This window comes from Rhinichthys klamathensis, unplaced genomic scaffold, assembly GCF_029890125.1.
Source record: "Rhinichthys klamathensis goyatoka isolate OS25496 unplaced genomic scaffold, OSU_Roscu_1.1 h1tg000021l_1, whole genome shotgun sequence".
NCBI classification, from domain to species: Eukaryota; Metazoa; Chordata; class Actinopteri; order Cypriniformes; family Leuciscidae; genus Rhinichthys; species Rhinichthys klamathensis.
The window spans coordinates 1,410,801-1,430,883 of NW_026606572.1; the positions used below are offsets into that span (position 1 = coordinate 1,410,801).

The 20,083-nt window shown below is 38.0% G+C and overlaps 1 protein-coding gene across 1 annotated transcript in view; it reads left to right on the top strand.

Moving 5' to 3' along the window:
- Window positions 1-20,083, top strand: part of zmym2 (zinc finger, MYM-type 2) — a 46,970-nt gene that overhangs the window by 12,893 nt on the left and 13,994 nt on the right. The window contains exons 4-18 of the mRNA XM_056241148.1: window positions 6,424-6,636; window positions 7,332-7,479; window positions 7,785-7,900; window positions 8,063-8,185; window positions 9,560-9,710; window positions 9,931-10,103; window positions 10,435-10,600; window positions 10,687-10,718; window positions 10,831-10,972; window positions 11,063-11,190; window positions 13,862-14,027; window positions 17,563-17,703; window positions 17,911-18,020; window positions 18,209-18,389; window positions 19,819-19,961. Coding sequence (XP_056097123.1) covers window positions 6,424-6,636; window positions 7,332-7,479; window positions 7,785-7,900; window positions 8,063-8,185; window positions 9,560-9,710; window positions 9,931-10,103; window positions 10,435-10,600; window positions 10,687-10,718; window positions 10,831-10,972; window positions 11,063-11,190; window positions 13,862-14,027; window positions 17,563-17,703; window positions 17,911-18,020; window positions 18,209-18,389; window positions 19,819-19,961 — 2,133 coding nt within the window. The remainder of the gene's footprint in view (window positions 1-6,423; window positions 6,637-7,331; window positions 7,480-7,784; window positions 7,901-8,062; window positions 8,186-9,559; window positions 9,711-9,930; window positions 10,104-10,434; window positions 10,601-10,686; window positions 10,719-10,830; window positions 10,973-11,062; window positions 11,191-13,861; window positions 14,028-17,562; window positions 17,704-17,910; window positions 18,021-18,208; window positions 18,390-19,818; window positions 19,962-20,083) is intronic.

Genomic DNA, 20,083 nt, shown 5'->3' on the forward strand with positions numbered 1-20,083 from the left:
ATAATGCACCATGGCACAAAGCTCGAATCACTTCAAATTGGTTTCTTGAACATGACAATGAGTTCACTGTACTAAAATGGCCCCCACAGTCACCAGATCTCAACCCAATAGAGCATCTTTGGGATGTGGTGGAACGGGAGCTTCGTGCCCTGGATGTGCATCCCACAAATCTCCATCAACTGCAAGATGCTATCCTATCAATATGGGCCAACATTTCTAAAGAATGCTTTCAGCACCTTGTTGAATCAATGCCACATAGAATTAAGGCAGTTCTGAAGGCGAAAGGGGGTCAAACACAGTATTAGTACGGTGTTCCTAATAATCCTTTAGGTGAGTGTGTGTGTATATATGGGTGGTTGACGTGACTCTCCATTTTTGTGTCCATAGTGACAAATATAAATAAAAATGTATAATATTTCATTAAAATATCTGTTTTTATATAGAGTTTAATCTTCCAGAACTAATACATCTGTAATTAATGAGCATTATAATTCAAATATGTAAATATTTAGTTTTAAACATGACATTTGTCCACTGGCGTGACTGTCCGGGTTAGTGTTCCTTATCTTAAAACTACTTTAATTAAATGAAAAATAATTCTAAATACATTAAAATACTTGAATAGATATTATAGTAGTGTTAACTTAATGAAACTAAAGGTTATAAGTCTTAAGGTCCCCATTTAGAATAATTATGACACATTACATTTTGTCCGCAAAACTGGTGTCCACCTGGTGTGACGCCATTCTGTAGATATAAAACGGCATTAATTTGGGCACCCTATTACTGAGAGGGGCCCTTCTTCATCCAGGAAGTACAGTAGACCTCACTGGAGCACATGGACTGCACACAAGGTGAATTCTGTCTAAAATATTTTGATAATATTGCTATTTCTGTGCACTGCTGGAAATGGGATCCATTGTGCAGTCCTTTGGTGTGACGTAATTTAAGTATTGATCTGAAAATTTTCGTCAATTTATATTGATTGACTATTGAAAATATTGTAAACCTTAACACTGTTAGTCATGATTGAAGACTGTCTCTCATATAGCTAGGCCGCAAACTGGCCTTGATCTTGAAAACGTCCACTGGTGTGACAGCACTGTCCTATAGTGTGACATGAAATCAGCGTCACACGGGTGGAAATGGCTGTCACACCAGTGGATGTAGGCTCTATCAAGGGGTGGGTCATTCTGCATTTGTGATGGCAAGTGGTGTCCCTCTACTTTACAACATACTTATTAATATTTCCAGAATATCCCCTGATCTTGAAATCATCATGATGGCAGCCTCCATTTTAGAAAAGTCTGGATTTAGGCTAATTTGTCTGTGGTGTTACACCACAGACTCTATAGTAACTCCACAGACAATATACAAGTAATGTTGTATTTTTAATAAAACACATAGGACATCAGTAATCAATCATATAATTATATCTCTCTTGTCACGTATGGCCAGATTAACTGCTGCTGAAAAGCAGCGTCTTTATAGACAGCGCAGAGATGCAGACCCAGTTCGAAGAGCAGAGTACCTTCAAAAGAAACAGCAGACCTATTTAAAAAACATTCAGTGCAAAACAAGACTGAGAATAGGAGATCTTCCAGAGAGGGGAAAGAGAGCAGCAAGGAAGAACTGGAGAATATACTCACCTAAAGGATTATTAGGAACACCTGTTCAATTTCTCATTAATGCAATTATCTAATCAACCAATCACATGGCAGTTGTTTCAATGCATTTAGGGGTGTGGTCCTGGTCAAGACAATCTCCTGAACTCCAAACTGAATGTCAGAATGGGAAAGAAAGGTGATTTAAGCCATTTTGAGCGTGGCATGGTTGTTGGTGCCAGACGGGCCGGTCTGAGTATTTCACAATCTGCTCAGTTACTGGGATTTTCACGTACAACCATTTCTAGGGTTTACAAAGAATGGTGTGAAAAGGGAAAAACATCCAGTATGCGGCAGTCCTGTGGGCGAAAATGCCTTGTTGATGCTAGAGGTCAGAGGAGAATGGGCCGACTGATTCAAGCTGATAGAAGAGCAACTTTGACTGAAATAACCACTCGTTACAACCGAGGTATGCAGCAAAGCATTTGTGAAGCCACAACACGCACAACCTTGAGGCGGATGGGCTACAACAGCAGAAGACTCCACCGGGTACCACTCATCTCCACTACAAATAGGAAAAAGAGGCTACAATTTGCAAGAGCTCACCAAAATTGGACAGTTGAAGACTGGAAAAATGTTGCCTGGTCTGATGAGTCTCGATTTCTGTTGAGACATTCAGATGTTAGAGTCAGAATTTGGCGTAAACAGAATGAGAACATGGATCCATCATGCCTTGTTCCCACTGTGCAGGCTGGTGGTGGTGGTTTAATGGTGTGGGGGATGTTTTCTTGGCACACTTTAGGCCCCTTAGTGCCAATTGGGCATCGTTTAAAAGCCACGGCCTACCTGAGCATTGTTTCTGACCATGTCCATCCCTTTATGGCCACCATGTACCCATCCTCTGATGGCTACTTCCAGCAGGATAATGCACCATGTCACAAAGCTCGAATCATTTCAAATTGGTTTCTTGAACATGACAATGAGTTCACTGTACTAAAATGGCCCCCACAGTCACCAGATCTCAACCCAATAGAGCATCTTTGGGATGTGGTGGAACGGGAGCTTCGTGCCCTGGATGTGCATCCCACAAATCTCCATCAACTGCAAGATGCTATCCTATCAATATGGGCCAACATTTCTAAAGAATGCTTTCAGCACCTTGTTGAATCAATGCCACGTAGAATTAAGGCAGTTCTGAAGGCGAGAGGGGGTCAAACACAGTATTAGTATGGTGTTCCTAATAATCCTTTAGGTGAGTGTATAAAGCAGAATACAGGGCAAGAAAGTAGAGAGAGATGTATTCACTGAAGATGTACTGATTTTTTCTTAATATGTTTTGTAATAAATAAGTTTGTGGATACATTATTTATTCACTGAAGATGTTCTAAATTTTTTGTTGTTGAATGTTTTGTGTTAAATAGGTCTGTGGATACATGTTTTATTCATTGAAGATTTTCTAATTTTTGTATTCTTTATTGAAACAGATTGTGATTGCAACAATTCATTGTGCAGACAATTTTTGAGAAAGTGAGAAACAGGTTGCAGGTTGTTTTAATTATATTTGTTAATGCAGTTTTTGTCTAAATGTTCTTTTATCAGAGCAATTACTTCTTGTAATCCTACTCATGATGAATTTCATTATTTTGATCAAACTTTTAATTGTTAAAACTTTTATGCAATATTACATCTGTGGTGTTATATTACGTCTTTGGTGTTCAAAACGTATCCGACATTACTTTCCTTCAGAGCCATTTAATCTTATAATTTAATGTTTTTAGACTGTAAAGTGGTTTTAATATTTTAGAATAAAGACTATAAAGGTAGCACAGACCATTTTTCCTGCCTTTTTATGTATATACATTTAAAAAAAAAGAAGAAACAATTCTAGTTGTCCAATGGTGTGACGCAATGTCCTGTGGTGTGACAAACTGAATTAAAAGTGGAAAAGGCATTTTAATGCACAAATTAATGTAAAAAATGTTGAATAGTATAATAATGATATCATCACTATGCACATATAAGGATGAAATTAAGCTTCATTAGGTTTTATACCAATTATAATGAATATAATCCAGACGTGTGGGTAAAGTCCCTATGTGTACATCTTATAGTAGGATAATAACATGATTGTGAATTTTTATTGGTTACTTTTGATGTGGGAATATAGTTAGGACAAATTGATAAGGATTGTGCATATTTGTCTTATCTGTCACACAATCTCTGAATTAAATATTAACATTAAAAATGTTGTCACACCGGTGGACAATATGTGGGACTATCACACAAAAAAAGTTAATAAAATGCTAAATAAATAAGGAATTAGAGCGGGACACATTCAGTTTTGAGTTTTTCACATATTAAGCAATATAATTATATGTCATTTGACATGCATTTTAGAAATATATTTTTTTCCACTTTGGATTTGAGTTCACGTCAACCACCCACATATATATATATATATATATATATATATAAAATGACTAATGTAAATTAATGTAGCATTTACATATCTGTAACAGGGGTGCGTTTCCCAAAAGCAACTATGGTGCATGTTCCATTGATCTCTGTTGGTAACAGCAGAACTTGCAACCATAGTTGCTTTTGGAAAACGTACCCTTGATCAGTAGTCCAGTTGACAGTAAAGCCATTTATAATGCTACAAAAGATTTTTCTTTTAAATAAATGCTGTTTTTCTTGAATCATTCAAGAGTCCTGAAAAGAAAAAAAAATCCACATCCACAATTAAAATGTCATAACTGGGCCTTCCGGTGACATATGACTTCACATGACTCCAATCATTTAATCTAGCTTAAAGGGGTCATATAATGCCATTTTTGTACAAGCTAGTATGATTCTTTAGGGTGTAAATTAAAAGTTTGTAATATACTTTAATTAAAAATTCTCATTAGTATTGTAAGAAAACACTTATTTTACTTGGTCAAAAACAGCTCTGTTTTCAGCACGCCTTTTCAGTGCATATGACTTTGAATGATAATGAGCTTTGCTCACCCCGCCTCTCTGTTCTGTGTGTACACCGTTTGTAACACAATAACACAATAACCACAACTCGTTGTTCAGTATAAACGTGGGATTATGAATTATATTGAGAACATCATACATAGAAAACATGCCGTAATGTACCTTAAGTGTAAACCTTAGACGCATTCATTGTGAAGCATGCAGCTAGCGATTTGCAAAGATTAATATAAATATTAATATAAAGTTTAATAAAACGTTACACTCACTTCAGTTCTTCTAGAGGTTCAGCAGGAACACGAATAGCTGGTACCGATCCTTTTTTCATGAGCAGCTTCTTAGCAAAACCAGCTCATACTGACCCTCGTTTATAAAGCAGTCTGGTGAGAAATGATTCGCGCAAACATGAGAGCATTGACGTTGCTCGTGGGGAATATTCCCTTCGAAAACAAACTCAGCCACTGCGTCTTCAGCGGTTCGGATTTAAGTACATTAAAATGACTGCTGTGTTCGTTATTACACCCAAGAACAGAACACCACAATCGCTTAGACGCCATTCTGCTCATAGACAGTGCTCCAGCGTATCAACAATGACCGCGCCGGTCCGCGCAGACTATGATTGACAGCTCGCTCACGAGCGAGGGCGGGTCTGTTGAAACGATGCTGTCAATCAACAATCGTGGGAGGGGCTTCCGAGTGTGTGACGTCACAAAATCGAACGGCTCAATTTGAGGCAGGGGAAAACGTATAAGGAGATTAAAACAAAAACACTGGATGGATTTTTATCATTTTATGATGGTTGTGTGTACAGACAATGCCAACACATTTCAGTACAATCAATTTGTAAAAGTGCATGTACCATTATATGACCCCTTTAAACCCCGCTCTTACAAGCTCACATTCATCTGCCTCCACTTTTGAGTGCAATGCCCACATCTCTAAATCCAATCAACAACTGACTCTTAGAATCCTGCTCTGCATTTTTTTAGTCACAAAGGAGATGAAAAGGTCTGACACTACTTTCATTTCATAGCCAAAATCGTAAAGAGTTTGTCATAAATATGTCTGTATTCTGTAATTTACAAATCCTTATCCTAGTTAAAAAAGCTTTGTTCGTTAATTAGTTTTTGTTACATGATGTTTGCTCAGTAGGCCTAACTAATAAAAGCTGCAGTGATGATGACTGAAAGGCAGCCATCGTGAACTGGGTGATGCTGGTGAATTAATGAATCCTACTATGGTAAAGGCTTAGATAATAGATATCGGCATAGATTTATTAATTAATGATGAATAGTATGATGCATTAGAGCTAGATTATTCCCATTACATTCAGCAAGGTTGTATACACTGCAAGTGATGCAATGTGCTTTAGGGAGTTTTTATTCTGATGGTATTATGTACAGAAATGTGTGAATTTTGACTATTTAAAGTTGTGCGTCCAAATAATTTTCATTCGCAATAGAGCGCTGGAATCCTGCCTTTGAAAGTGCTGCCAATTTGGAAGGATGGTCAGAATCATCTCAGATATTCATTGTGTGTATAATTCAGGTTCATTGCAACTTGATGGAAAACCAAGTACTGTCATTTTCACCCACCTTTTACTGTTGTGCATTGTAGAATATAATTTTAGAGCACTATTAAGCCTCCAGCCTTGTAGCCATGGTTACCCCTATCCTTGACTGTATTTGTGGTGTATCCATAGCGATCACCTTGGGAACAAGAAAAGACCATTACACCAATTTAGTAGTCTTATTTGTTGATTTATAGCATTAATCTAACTGTTGAATGATCATTTAAATACAATGCATCATTTTGATGTATGTTTTTTTTGTATCTTCTCCAGATTCGACATGAGGTGAGCTTCAAGAACGTGACCCACAAGATCTGCAGTGACGCGTGCTTTAATCGCTACCGAATGGCTAACGGGCTCATTATGAACTGCTGCGAACAGTGCGGGAACTACCTGCCAAGTCGTGCCACAGCAAACCACTTTTTACTCATCGATGGTCAGCAGAAACGCTTTTGCTGTCAAAATTGCATCAGGGACTATAAACAGGTCAGTGTTTTAGTTTGATGTTTTAAAGTCCTGAAAAATTCACTCATTCCTTTCAGCTCAGTCTTTGATTGACATTCAAATCAAGAAACACTACAAAGTCAAACTGTAAGGTCCACATCCCACAGTTCTGTGAAAATCTTATTGCACATTTGTTTCTGATTTAAAATTGTGATTTAAAAAAAAAAAGCTTTGCTATGCTGGTTTTTAATGATAATAATATGTATTATTATTACTAAATAAAAATAAGAAGTATTACTATTATAATATTTCACTGTAAAATAAAATCAATTATTTAAGAAAAATAACAATATAAATTTAATTTTTTACAATGCAACTGTAAAATTACAATACTAACATTTATGGCTGTCCAGAAGTTTTCATTATCTAATTTATTCTCAAATGCATGATATAAGTGACTCAAACTCAGTGACTCAAAATTAATTTGTGTGGAGCAGCATGTGCTGTGAACCGAGGCACTCTAAGACACTTAAAACACCTGATCGTGCTGCACGCATGTAAAAGAACACGGGCTGTGCCTCACTCTGAAACACGCAACGCATATTTAAATAAATCTGAGCCTTTGTAATTTGATAATCACACCAAGCCATTTTGCAATTTAGGCTTTGTTTTGATTAATTGTGCAGCCCTAGTTTTGATGTTTTTAGTGATTACTTTCAATTATTCTCTTTCCACAGACTCATGGGAAGATAGTGCAGTGTAGTGGCTGTAAGGTGATGTGCAGATCATTTGATGCCACTCAGTGTATTGGGTCAAATGGAGCCATGGAGTCTTACTGCACCACAGCCTGTATGACCAAGAGTAAATTCACAGCTGCTGCACAGAGTGAGTAGATAATCACAACCTAGAGCTGATATTGCGACTCTCACTCAATGAGTGCCAAACGGCCTACATTTGTGTTCCCCTAATGCCTAAGTTTGATGTGGATTTCATAGCATGTGTCGAATTTGTGAAATGTTGTCCTCATTTTTTTGTTCTGAAGTACATATAATGGCCATATAGTTTTTACCACATTTATGCTCACCAGGCAATTTGATTTCTACAAACTCGGGAGTCGGAGATTTGAGGTCGGAAGAACTGAGTATCTGTTATAAATGTCAGCTAATGTTTGATCTGGTTTGTATTTGTAGATTCTGAGCCCTCATGCCACTTCTGTAAGAGAAATGCATTACCTCAATATCAGGCAACTCTGCCTGAAGGGAAGGTTTTGAGTTTCTGCAGTTCACAATGTGTCACCAAGTTCCAGGTACTTCAGATGCTATTTTAGCTTTTTATATCTTGCATTTCTGTAGAACACTGAGTAGAAGAACTCAAGCTAGTACATGCCTCATTAAATGTTAGGAATGTCAATTTCTAAGTACACAATAGTAATGTTCTACTGGTGGCTTTATCCAAATGCCCCCTGCAGAATGCCACCATCCAAACATCAGCCAATGGGCAACTTCCTGTTTCAGCTTCAGAGAACATTCAGCTGAAATGCAATTACTGTCGTGGTTCCTTCAACCTGAAGCCAGAGATTCTGGAGTGGGAGGTGAGAGCATTTTCAATTAGCCTATTATTTTGTTAGATTTAAATCTTTTAAAGGAATTCTTCTCCTCATTATTTTTGTTGATATTTATATTTTATTTTGTACTTTATATTTCTAAGTTACAAACCACAGACTAGTGATGCAACCCTCTACAATGCGAGTAAATCACTTGCACATGCGACCAAATTTCACTCTAGGCATCTAAAAATATATTTAATTAGCCTATGGCTAGAAAATGGTACAATTACAGTCACCTGGAATTGAGTGATTGGAAGGAAGAAAAAAAAATAAGTTTAGCGCAGATATAATATCATTGCCTACTGAGCTTTATGCACCGTCGCTTGGCTGAGAGCGCCCTCTGTCACTTTCTCTCGCAAGAGAAAGAGAGAGCACATGCAGGGCTCGTTGACAGAACTGTCACTGTCCTGATAGGACCAGTGCAGCGTTGTCATGAATGTTTATTATTTTTTGCACGCATTTTTAAGCCTTGCCAATTTAAACATTCAAGCGCAAGATGTAAAAGAGAAAGCCGTGTCTGACAGTATGTGAATACTGAATTAAGCTCTCTTTCACGTACTCTTGTATTCTCTTTCACGTATTTTGTCACACAAAATTGTCAAAATGTCCATCTTGTCGAGTATCCAAGTAAACATAGTTGGTTATGTCTTAAGTGAACGTAAACAGTCGAGAGAGAAAACGCATGTGTACAGTAACAATTTATTGGATCTTAAAGTGACAGCAGCCTAATATTCCTGCTGTCTGTTTTTAATGTTAATCAAACAACAGACTCACTGCAAATCACTCAATGCTCTTGACTGAATAACTTTAGGGATTCACCTTTATTTAATTTTGTACAGTGAAGACTATGCGGTGTTATTTTACATTTGATTACGCTACTTTATTCAATTTCTGTAACTAATATGTATCTAACTACTGTTAGATATACCTGTAAAATTCGAATAGCACTGCTTATTTTAATTTGCATCTTTGTTCTATTGTTTATTTGTGCTATTGCTTGTAGTTTGATTTATTTGTTCTTATTTTATTAGACTGTTTACTTGACTTTAATAGTGTTTGAAATTAATATTTTTATATATTTGTTGAATTTTGTCATTTGCATTGTTCTTGCATTCCATTTGAAAAGTCTGGCGAGTAAAATAAAGTACTAGCCAATGGCGACTCGAGCTCAGTGTGTCAGTAGAGGGTTGTGATGTCTGAAATAACAAAAAAGCACAGTAAATACACCAAATCAAAACCAATAACATAATTTTATTTTGTTGTTCAACATACAAGTTTGGAATGACATGAGGGCAAGAAAATAATGGCATAATTTAGATTGTTGGCCAAACTATTTGCCTGAATATCTGATCTCTGCAGGATAAAGTCCATCAGTTTTGCAGTAAGGCCTGTTGTGATGACTACAAGAAGCTCCACTGCATAGTGACGTTCTGCGAGTATTGTCAGGAAGAGAAGACTCTGCATGAGACTGTGAAGTTCTCGGGGGTGAAGAGGCCCTTCTGTAGTGAAGGTCATTATTCTTTTTACAGTCAAACATCTGGGCGCGTTTAACGGCACATTGTCCTGTGATTAAATCTACTGCTGTTCACATCATGACTTGCTGTGATTTTTATCTTTAGGATATGAGGACTGTGTTCTAATGAATTTGATGTATTATTTTAAATTATTTACAAAATGTATTCATAATGACAGATGTGATCTATCTGGCTGAATTTTTATCCCTTCTGCAGGCTGTAAGTTACTGTTCAAGCAGGATTTCACCAGGCGTCTGGGCCTGAAGTGTGTCACTTGCAACCATTGCACCCAGATGTGTAAGAAATCTGTCACCAAACAGATAGACGGAGTCAGCAGGGACTTCTGCAGCGAGACGTGTGCTAAAAAGTTTGACGACTGGTACTACAAGGTACACTGATTTGATCATTCCTGGCTTTAAGATCATGTGACCAAGTCCTGATAATTCTGCTTGTTCACTGAACACAGGGGATTGTACGGGACTGACATATTGCATTGAACTGACATTTGAAAAAAAAAAAAAAAGGCTTCCAGATTAAAATACACAGTAAATGTAGGACTATTATGAGGTATTGCATTTTTATGGAATCTGTTGATATCGGAGATCTTTCTTTACTTTCTTACTTTCAGAAAAATTTCTGTTGGAAATTATAGTAATCATCTTTGACCCAAATCTGTGCTGCAGTAATTTGAAATATGTATTTCTCTGTTGTGTCCACTAGGCGGCGCGCTGCGACTGCTGTAAGGTACAGGGGAACCTGACAGAGTCTGTGCAGTGGCGTGCAGAGATGAAGCATTTCTGTGACCAGCAGTGTCTCCTGCGCTTCTACTGCCAGCAGAACGAGCCTGACATGGCCACACAGAAAGGCCCGGAAAACACAGCTTTAGGTATTATATAAAACCCCACATCTGGAAATATGCACATTTAAATCATTCTGTCGTGTTTAAAATGAAATCCTTTGGTCCATTTACAGTGTTTGGAGGACCAACCCAAGCATCTAAGATGGTGAGGGTGCTGTCAGTTTTGACTGAATCATTCTTAAACAAGAAACTACAGATTGGCACATAGAGTAGTCGTTTCGATTCACTGTAGTCCATTCTTATTGTGACTCTTACAGTCGTTTACTCAGGGGCCTGTATCGTATGCGGGGGGAGGGGTCCTGAAGGATGTGAAGAATAAAGCTGTGCTCTGTAAGCCCCTCACCATGACCAAGGCCACCTACTGCAAACCCCACATGCAGAGCAAACCGCTGCAGACAGGTGAGCACCTTCTGTTCTGTGACGATACAAATGCATAAAATTTCTGGAAAAGAACGAGGGTTATGTGCTTCTGTCTCTGCTTCCCCTCAGATGAGGCAGGCCTGGAGTGCTCAGGAAAGGAGTATGTTCCTGTTCCAATCCCTGTTCCTGTTTACATCCCAATACCCATGAACCTCTATGCTCAGGCCACACCCACTCCTATTGCAATACCTGTACCGGTAAGTGTTTCCTCACAGACTGAAAGGCATCATATTGTTTTCAATTGCAGTACGTATATAAATATATTTATACTATGGGCTGTTAATTGCTTAGTCTTTGATTGGTTTTGTAAGGCTGTCTAATTCGATCCAATGGCGGTACTCGATTAGAGGTAAAGGTCTCACACGTGTTCCGTCTTTTCTCATGGCAAAGGGATTTTTAATTAAATGCAATACATTTTATCTTATGTATTAACTCGTTATTTCATCTGACTCCATAAATGAAAAGGTTTTTCAATGATATCTGTGCATCATTAAATATAAGTGAATATTTGACTATTCCTTTTAACTCTAATGAAAATAAAGTCAGTCTGTTAGAATAATCAAGTATAACAATTTATTATGTCAGGTAAATGTATAATTACAATTTCATAATCAATTGAAAGATAATCAATGCAAACCATCAAATGTTCTAGAACAGAGGAAAATCTTTTACCCGACATTATGAAATGCATGAATGCTGAGTCTCGGCGATCCTCAGCATTCACGGGCTGATCTGAGATACAGAAAAGGCCCTGATCCTTCCGCTGCATTTCATTATATAGCCAGACCTCATTTCATATGTAAACATGAGTTCACAGTGTAAATTTACTGTGTTCACTGTGGAAATTAGCATTGAGTTCACACCTTCTGAGAGCAGGAGGGTTTACCCATCCACCCTCCTTTGTGTGTATGTTATCTAAAAACCTTATTATTACCTTTTGTTTTACTTATTTGGAAATAGGACACTTGTACCAGTCGCACTTGTAGACATTTCAAATAATACTAAACACATGTATAAACTGTATGATTGTTGTTCAAATTAAAACCATATAGATTCTTATGTGAGTTTGGGTGATCTCTGCAAGAGTGGGGGATGCGGGGAAGAAGTGTGTGTGTGAGCGTTCAAATGTTAATTTGCCAAGGTCTTTTGTCTCATAGACCAGTGGTTTATCTCTTCAACCAGTCTTACAGTTTATTAGCGTTTTAAGCAATTATTTTCCGGTAAACGCACAGCTAAAGTAAAAAGTTTCAGGCAGTTTTTGTCCGCATTACAGATCTGTATCCTTCGCCAAATTAGCAGCAAAACAAAACAGCAAAAGAACCAAAACCCACAAAATAAATCTATATAAAATAAATCTAAAACAAACAATAGGCTAAAAATTAGAGGTGCACCGATTGCAATTTTTTATTTTTATTATATATAATTATATTTTTAAGTGTAACCTGCCAATACTGATTTTTGCAGATTTCTTTCTAAGAACTATAATTGGCGGCATATACAAACAAAAATCTACTTTTCTTCAATTAAAATTTTTAATTTTTATAAAAAAAACACAAAGTCAGTAATAAACAAATTGCAAATAAACAGCACAAATAAATGCAATAGTATAAAGAGAGATATGAAAAACACGGCTTTAAGTTTTTCAGGTGGGTCTAACAGTAGACTATATTCAGGTAAGAAAAACTCCAGAAATTGAAGTAATCAAATGTAAAATAACACTGGATAGTCTTCATTATCAAATCAAATTATCAAAACTTTTATTACAGACTCAAGGTCCAAATCTTACCCACAACAATACATGAATACACCATAAACGCACATGCATACATGCATACCTACACATAAAAACAAACAAAATAATTGTTGTTCTACCAGAAGACAATTATACCATTGTTTCCACATACGGGATTGGTAGCGTGTAGTACTTAGCCGTATGTTAGTTAAGCCCATTATTATTTCATGTTTCATTATAAAAATGAAATGCAGATTAATCCTTACAAGTAAAGTTACAAAAGTTATTCAGTCAAGAGCAGAGAGTGATTTTCTTTTTTTTCTTTTTTATTACATGACAGCAGCAGCATGGTTTATTTTGGTCTTAAAGTATTAAAATGGCAAACTTGGTGTCGTCTTTACTCACAGTAAAGAACTTCCAAGCCAACGACATGTTTACATGTGGCTGTGAGTGTGAGCGTGGCTGTGACGTTATTGCTTGCGCCGTTGGTAACAAAACGGGCCGGATCGAATTTGGAAAGACGTGAGACCGATCCGGGCCAAGCATGTGGAAAATCGGCCAGTCGATCAGTGCATCTCTAATAGAAATGACAACTATTTCCATGAAATGACATATTACCTATGGGAAACGCTCTCTCTCCCATACAAACACATACAGTAGACACATACGCGCACACGTTTCTCAGTAGCAAGGTGGTAATGTTGCTGTTCTTGAAGCAGTTAAACTTACAGCTTTGCTATTGGTAGAGACGCTGCTGCTTTAATCAATGAATCTCTATCTCTGATAACTACATTAGTCTGCATACCAATGAGATGCGTTAGAAATTAGTCCTACACACAAGAGCATTTTAAGGACAAAAACCTGACAAATGTCTTGAAATAAAACATCTGAACAATGTCAATTGAGGTGTGATGACAAAGTCCATTTGTGAAAATGCTTTGTTGTACTTAAATTCTTTTGTTTTATTATGATATATAAAATATGATATATCTATATTGAATTTAGTTTCTTCACAATTTATTTATTTTTTTAATCTATTTTATTCAAATGTGAGTGGTTTAAAAGATATCTTATCAACAGTTCTTACTTCATGGAGATGACCCTTATTGATCTCTGGCTCGTTCTGGTGCTTTCAGGTGCCTGTGCCAGTGTTTCTACCAACCACGCTGCAGAACGCTGAGCAGATTGTGAAGACCATCAATGAGCTCAAAGCCAAAGTTCCCTCTGACCCCCTTGAAGCTGATCTAATAGCGATGGCTGAAGTGATTGCACATGAAGAAGATGAGAAACCAAAATGCTCAAGTATGTACCTGTTAGGAGCCATCCACCTTTGACAGATGGAAGCAAGATTCTGCAAGTCACTGCTTTTACCTCACACAGATTCTCATTTCTCAGCTTTTTGACACCCTCACCACTTCTGCTCCAGTAGCAATCCCACAATCCCTTCTTTATAGGGATGTGCCGAAATCATAATTCTGGCCGAATAAATACAAGTCAACACACCAATACAAGTAACACCAAAATTGGACAAAAAATATATTAAAACTAGGGATGTTAAAGGTATAGCGGAGGATCTTTCCGAATTTTAGAGAAGACCCGCCCTCTCCAATTTTTTAAAAATGCACATGCGCAACACTCTATTTGCTCCCGAGAGGGAACGCCTATTAAACTTTTACTAGCAGTGATTTTAAATGGATTTCTCCAAATAGCATGACAAACTTTACCTGTCTAGTAGAATCTTCGCGACTGCGGCATCAGTGGGAAGCCCAACCTGTGCTTTTAGCGCACGCCAGCGTGTGAAATATTCACCCAAAATCACTCTGGTCTTGTTTCTATATTCTGCGGCCTTTCTCTTCTTATCATACACTTTGTATACATTTTTTCTCTTTCGACCCTCAGCCATTTTTAAAGGAATGGCTGAAACCGTAACTCATCACACATAATACACCTGAAAGTGCGCATGCGCAGAAAGCGAAAACTACATAGGGACGAGCACGTACGACGGCCTTACGTAAACATATCACCAGAATGATTGACACTTAGGTGGACCAATAGTATAGGCTACCCACCCGGAAAAAGAAAATCCTCCGCTATACCTTTAACAATTAATCGACGATTGATTAATTGTCGATAATACATTTTAATTAGGGATGCACGATGATATCGGGACAACATCGGTATCGGCCGATAAAAGCTAAAATGACCATCATCGGCATCGGCCGATATGAATATTTCTGCCGATGAGTCTTGCCGATAGGGTGGCGTGTTTCCTATGCGCATGTGACGACCGTGAACAAAGCATGAGCGCCAGCAACTTAAACTTCCAACTAGGAGTGTGCGTCTCACGGTTTTTGATCATGGACGATTAAAATGTCTCCACGATCTGCTTTTGAAGAAAAATCATAGTATCGTGCATTCTATCAGTTCAATTCTGGCGCCTTCATCTCAACATACTGTACAACGCGACGTACATTCACATCACATCACATGTAAACGCAGAGGTAGAGTTACACTCACGGGACACCGCAATTCACAAAAGTTCATTGTTTGCATGTGCGTCAAAGTCTTGCTGGTTAAACATGTCATTCGCGTGCTGATGCGCTGTTCTAACATCCGCTTTTCTGAGCGCGTACACCCGACGCTCACAGGAACTAAAGCCTGTCACAGCGCCTGCATACTGGACTAACTTATCTTTCGAGTCTTATTGCGCTGATACTGTCAAATACACACAAGGTTTACATAAAGTTGGTTATGTCTAAAGTGAAAGCAAACAGAGAAAATCTGCGTGTCAAATGCGTGTATATTAGACGCGTCGCGTCCCTCGCGTGCAGTTCTTAAAGAGACAGTAATAATATTCTGCCGCTCGTCTTTAAAGAGATACTGCACCCAGAAATAAAAATTCTGTCTATCTAATGTTGTTTCAAACCTGGATTCATTTCTTTCTTGTGCTTAAATATACTATGGAAGTCACTAAAGTACAGCAACTGTTTGGTTAGCCACATTCTTCCAAATAACTTTTATAATTTCAACAGAAGAAAGAAACTTGAGAGAGTAAATGATGACAATTTAAATTTTTGGGAGAACTATCCCGTTAATGTTAATAAAACAACAAAACACAGAGGAAATCACACACTGCTCTTGACTGAGAACATTAATAGAAGCTTTAATAAGCTTTTTTTGCACTTAAAAAAAAATACAAATATATCGGTATCGGTATCGGCATCGGGCAAAATTAGTTTGAAAATATCGGCATATCGAATATCGGCCAAATTCCTATATCGTGCATCCCTAATTTTAATCGATAAAATGTATTGATTGGCGATTAAGCAGGTTCATGCGCGTGCTGCTCAACCGTGAAACATGTAAAGCGAGCGCGCCAGAGTTATGTTTGGGACCATTTTACACCTTCATCATGACTATAAGTTTGCATGTGCATTCACAGCCTTTTGTTTTGTGCAAATGTAAGTTGTACTATTGTGTTTATTTTGTGTAGGGCTTTATGATGCATTTGGTTAAGAATTAATGCTGTAGTGTGCGTTGATCAGCTTCAGTGTGCGCTGCTCAAATGGCCATGCACGACTAATACCAGTATTACACTAATACTATGATTGAGACTGTCATGTTACATAACATTATAAAGAGAACAATATTGTAATTAAAAAAATTGTGAATTATTTGGGTTTCGTTGCTGTGTTTTATCGCGTTGCTCCAGGAAGAGCGCGTCCACAACATGAGTCATTCTGAATGGCACATAACTTAGTTCAAGTTCACATGTGCATTCACGTCATTTTGTGCAGATATAACTTGTAATATTATGTTTATTTTGTATATATCTGATTTCTCATTTAGGATGCGTTTCTTTGAGTTAAATAACGCCCTAGCAAAGTTCTCCAGTTTACCAGTGTTCATTCAGCGCCCGCAGCTCAAACAGCAATGCACGACAAAAAATAACTATGATTGGGACTGTCATATTAAATAACATGTGAACACTATTTTATTTAATCGTTACGAATTCATAGGGTTTAGTTACCGTTTTCAGTGCTTTGTTCCAGAAAGAGCGTACACATTCTGACAAGCACGCATGCCCTTTATTTAGATTTAAAAACCCTTCTCATTCATTTGGTGAGGAACATGCATTTGCAGACTCTGTCGTGCTGTTGGCCATATGCCACTGCAGTTAACAGAATCAGATTTAAGATTAATTTTTTGACCAAATATCAAAATAAAGTATAGTCCTACAAAGCTATTATTATCAGAGCATGTGAGCAGATAGGGGGGAGCTGAACAGTGAACGAGATTGTAGCGTAATTTTCCCAGCGTTTCCCAGCACGTCTATTACAGCACAGTAAAGGGCTAATGCAAAGAGAAACAAGTCTACTACAGAGATTTCATGTCAGCATGTTATTTGAGCAGACTTTGCTTTTCTGGTGAGCGTGAGCGGTACATGAGTGGAGCATTTGCTTGGACCATGACTTACCTGCTTGACAGAGTCGCTTTGAAGTTGTGCATCTTTGGAAGTGGTGCCACTCGCAAAGTTACAAAAAATGCTGTGCGAGAGTGAAACCTGAACGATGAACACTGAGGGGCGGGGCGGCATATATTTTCGGCTCGTGTTTTCTGCCTTGCCTTTTTTTTTTCTGCTAAAAAAATGAATATTTAATTTTCGCTCAATCGTTTTCGCTGGATGAAATTTCGGTGCATCCCTACTTCTTTATAAACCTGTCTTTTCTCTCCATTCACACTGCACCTGTGTTTCTTGTTAAAATGACTCTGCATGTCTATTGTGTCTTCTTGAACCCATTGTGTAGAATCAACCAAAAACACCTTTTTTTTGTAGGCATCAAATGTGAAAAGAGCAGTGGAGAAGTGAAGAAGGAAAGTGTAAAACATGAAAATGGTAGTGGTAGCTCAGAAGAGGAGGAGGAGGAAGATGACAAGTATGAACCAGATTTGGACCTGGAGAAGGACCTGCCCCTTGGTACTGTACCACCAAATGAACACGATTGTTATTGTAAAAGATTTGCATATTATTTTTTTTAATGTTTGGAGGGAACATTTCCCTTTTTACCCATCGTGATGTCTACCTTGAAGTATTTTCTTCTGTTAATCTCTCTGAATATGTTTTCACTGTTTCCAAATCGCAAAATTGTATGTAGTAAAGACATGTTGCTCTGGTCTGTTCCAGCGACAGAACCCATCCTGGTTGAGCGTCTAGATACAGACATGCTCTTCTCGTTGCCTCCAGTCCTGGCTGAGGAGAAAGAGAAGATGCCTCGGCCCAGAACCAGGAGGAGGGTAATGAACGCATCCAGCCCAATAACATCACAATCCAGTGCTGTCCTGTGATTAGAAAACCATTTGCTGTTCACATGCTGATGTGTCGTGATTGCTGAAGTTTTATATGAGGCTCATAGTCACAGAGGGGGCCGATTGTTAACAATAACTGTGTATATGCTAATGTTTCTGACCTACTTTTGCTGCAGGGTCAGAAGAGGCGGGCAGTAGAGGAAGAGTCTTTATCCTCGTCACCAACAGTAGAGTCCTCAGCAGCAGAAACCTCTTTCCTCTTGAGCTCCAGATACGGCTTAAACGCATGGAGGAGATGGGCAACATCTGAAGCCTCACCGTCCAGTCAATCCAAAGGAAAGGAGAGCCAGAAAGAAGGTATTCGTCATAATTGATCTGTGCTTAGTTCATTCAGTTTGATGCTTGATTTGTAGATTGTAATGCCAGCTGGTCCCAGGTAGGGATGTAAACGGTTAATCGATTATCGATTAATTGTCGACAAGAATTTACTCAATTAAATTAATTGTCGGCTAATTGAACATTGCGAACGTGACACGAGATTCTCACGTGAGAGACCCGACACAAACTTGAGGCGGCAAAAAAGAAACCAAACATGAGGCGGTCAAAACGGAGTGGACTACCAGCTATATACAGCTTGCTAACCTCGAAAATCCAGCTGTATTCTAACAATAGCTTAGCTCTCCTTATTAGCTAGGCTCCTTGCATGCTGGCTAATAACTTTTTTTAAAGCTGGGTCTCAAACTTTAACAGTGGCAGCGCTGTGTTGGACAGATTTGTGCAGCGGTGTTCCATGAGGGAGTGAGAGCGCGAGAGGTAGTGCTGCGCGAATGCAATACGGCGCTCTGCAATCAAATACGATTTTAAATAGGCTTAGTAAAAAAAAAAAAAACGAAAATCAATGTGTTGCGATCAGCCTTGATATTGTGGCAGGCCGCCACAAATAAATGAACGTATGGGAAACTCTGCCCTTCCTCAGGGATGATTTAAGTTGTGTTCTATATCAGTTCTATATTTGAAGTTTCCAGGTCTAGTAATTTTACTTTTACCTTTCTCAGACCAAGGGGGATTCAGACCAAGTACGTGCTGCTGCTAATGTTTGACGTTTTTCATACCAGTAGTTTAGATTATTATATGTAGGCCTAATATAGTGTAGGCTAAGCCTACCCATATAGATTTTTATTTAAAATGTATTTTATGTCGCTTAATGTTTCACATGCAACAGATGAGCCAGTGCACAATTATTTTGTATGTATTTAAATTTTCTGTGCATAATTTATTTTGTTAAACTACATAAATGCCGTTATCTGTACCGTATCCCAACTGTTACAATAAAACATCACTTGAGCAATATAACATGCATTTTTATTAAGTATATAAGCAATATTTTGCTTTTTATGTTAAAGACACTATTGATACCGTGCGAAATTTACATTCTCATGAAAATAGCCTCTTATCAGTTAATCGTTAATCGGTCGATCAACTAACGATTAATGAATTAATCGATAATTTGCATCCCTAGTCCCAGGGAAATTTTCATAAACTTTTGTTTGGTTTAAATGTGCTCAATGATTATAACTTCACTGCTGTTCACATTCTGAAACCATTTTGTTGATCACTTTGAGTTATGAGGGCACTTTTTTCGATACATATGAATTGATTGTAGAATCATACTCTTGCCATGTTCCTGTAAACAAGTGTCTTACAAAGTCCTAAAGATAATCTTAAAATGTCTCTCTATGCTGTACTGATGTTGCTCAAGGTAATTTGTTTTGTTTCTCATGGGCAGTTGGTTTAAAAGATAGTCTCCTGTCCCTGAGCCCAGCAGAGCTGAATCAGTCTTTATCTTGCTTCGTCAAAGAGGTGTGTCGTCCCAACGGGGAGCGCTATACTCCAGACAGCCTCCTTTACCTCTGTCTCAGCATCCAGAAGGTGAGACTGTTCACATCCTGAGTCTTGCACATGCTTGTTGCCCATTAAAGCTGTAAAAGAGGATCATTAGACCAGTGCTTCTCAAACACCCAATTTAAGTCTTGCAGTCTTTACTAATGAGC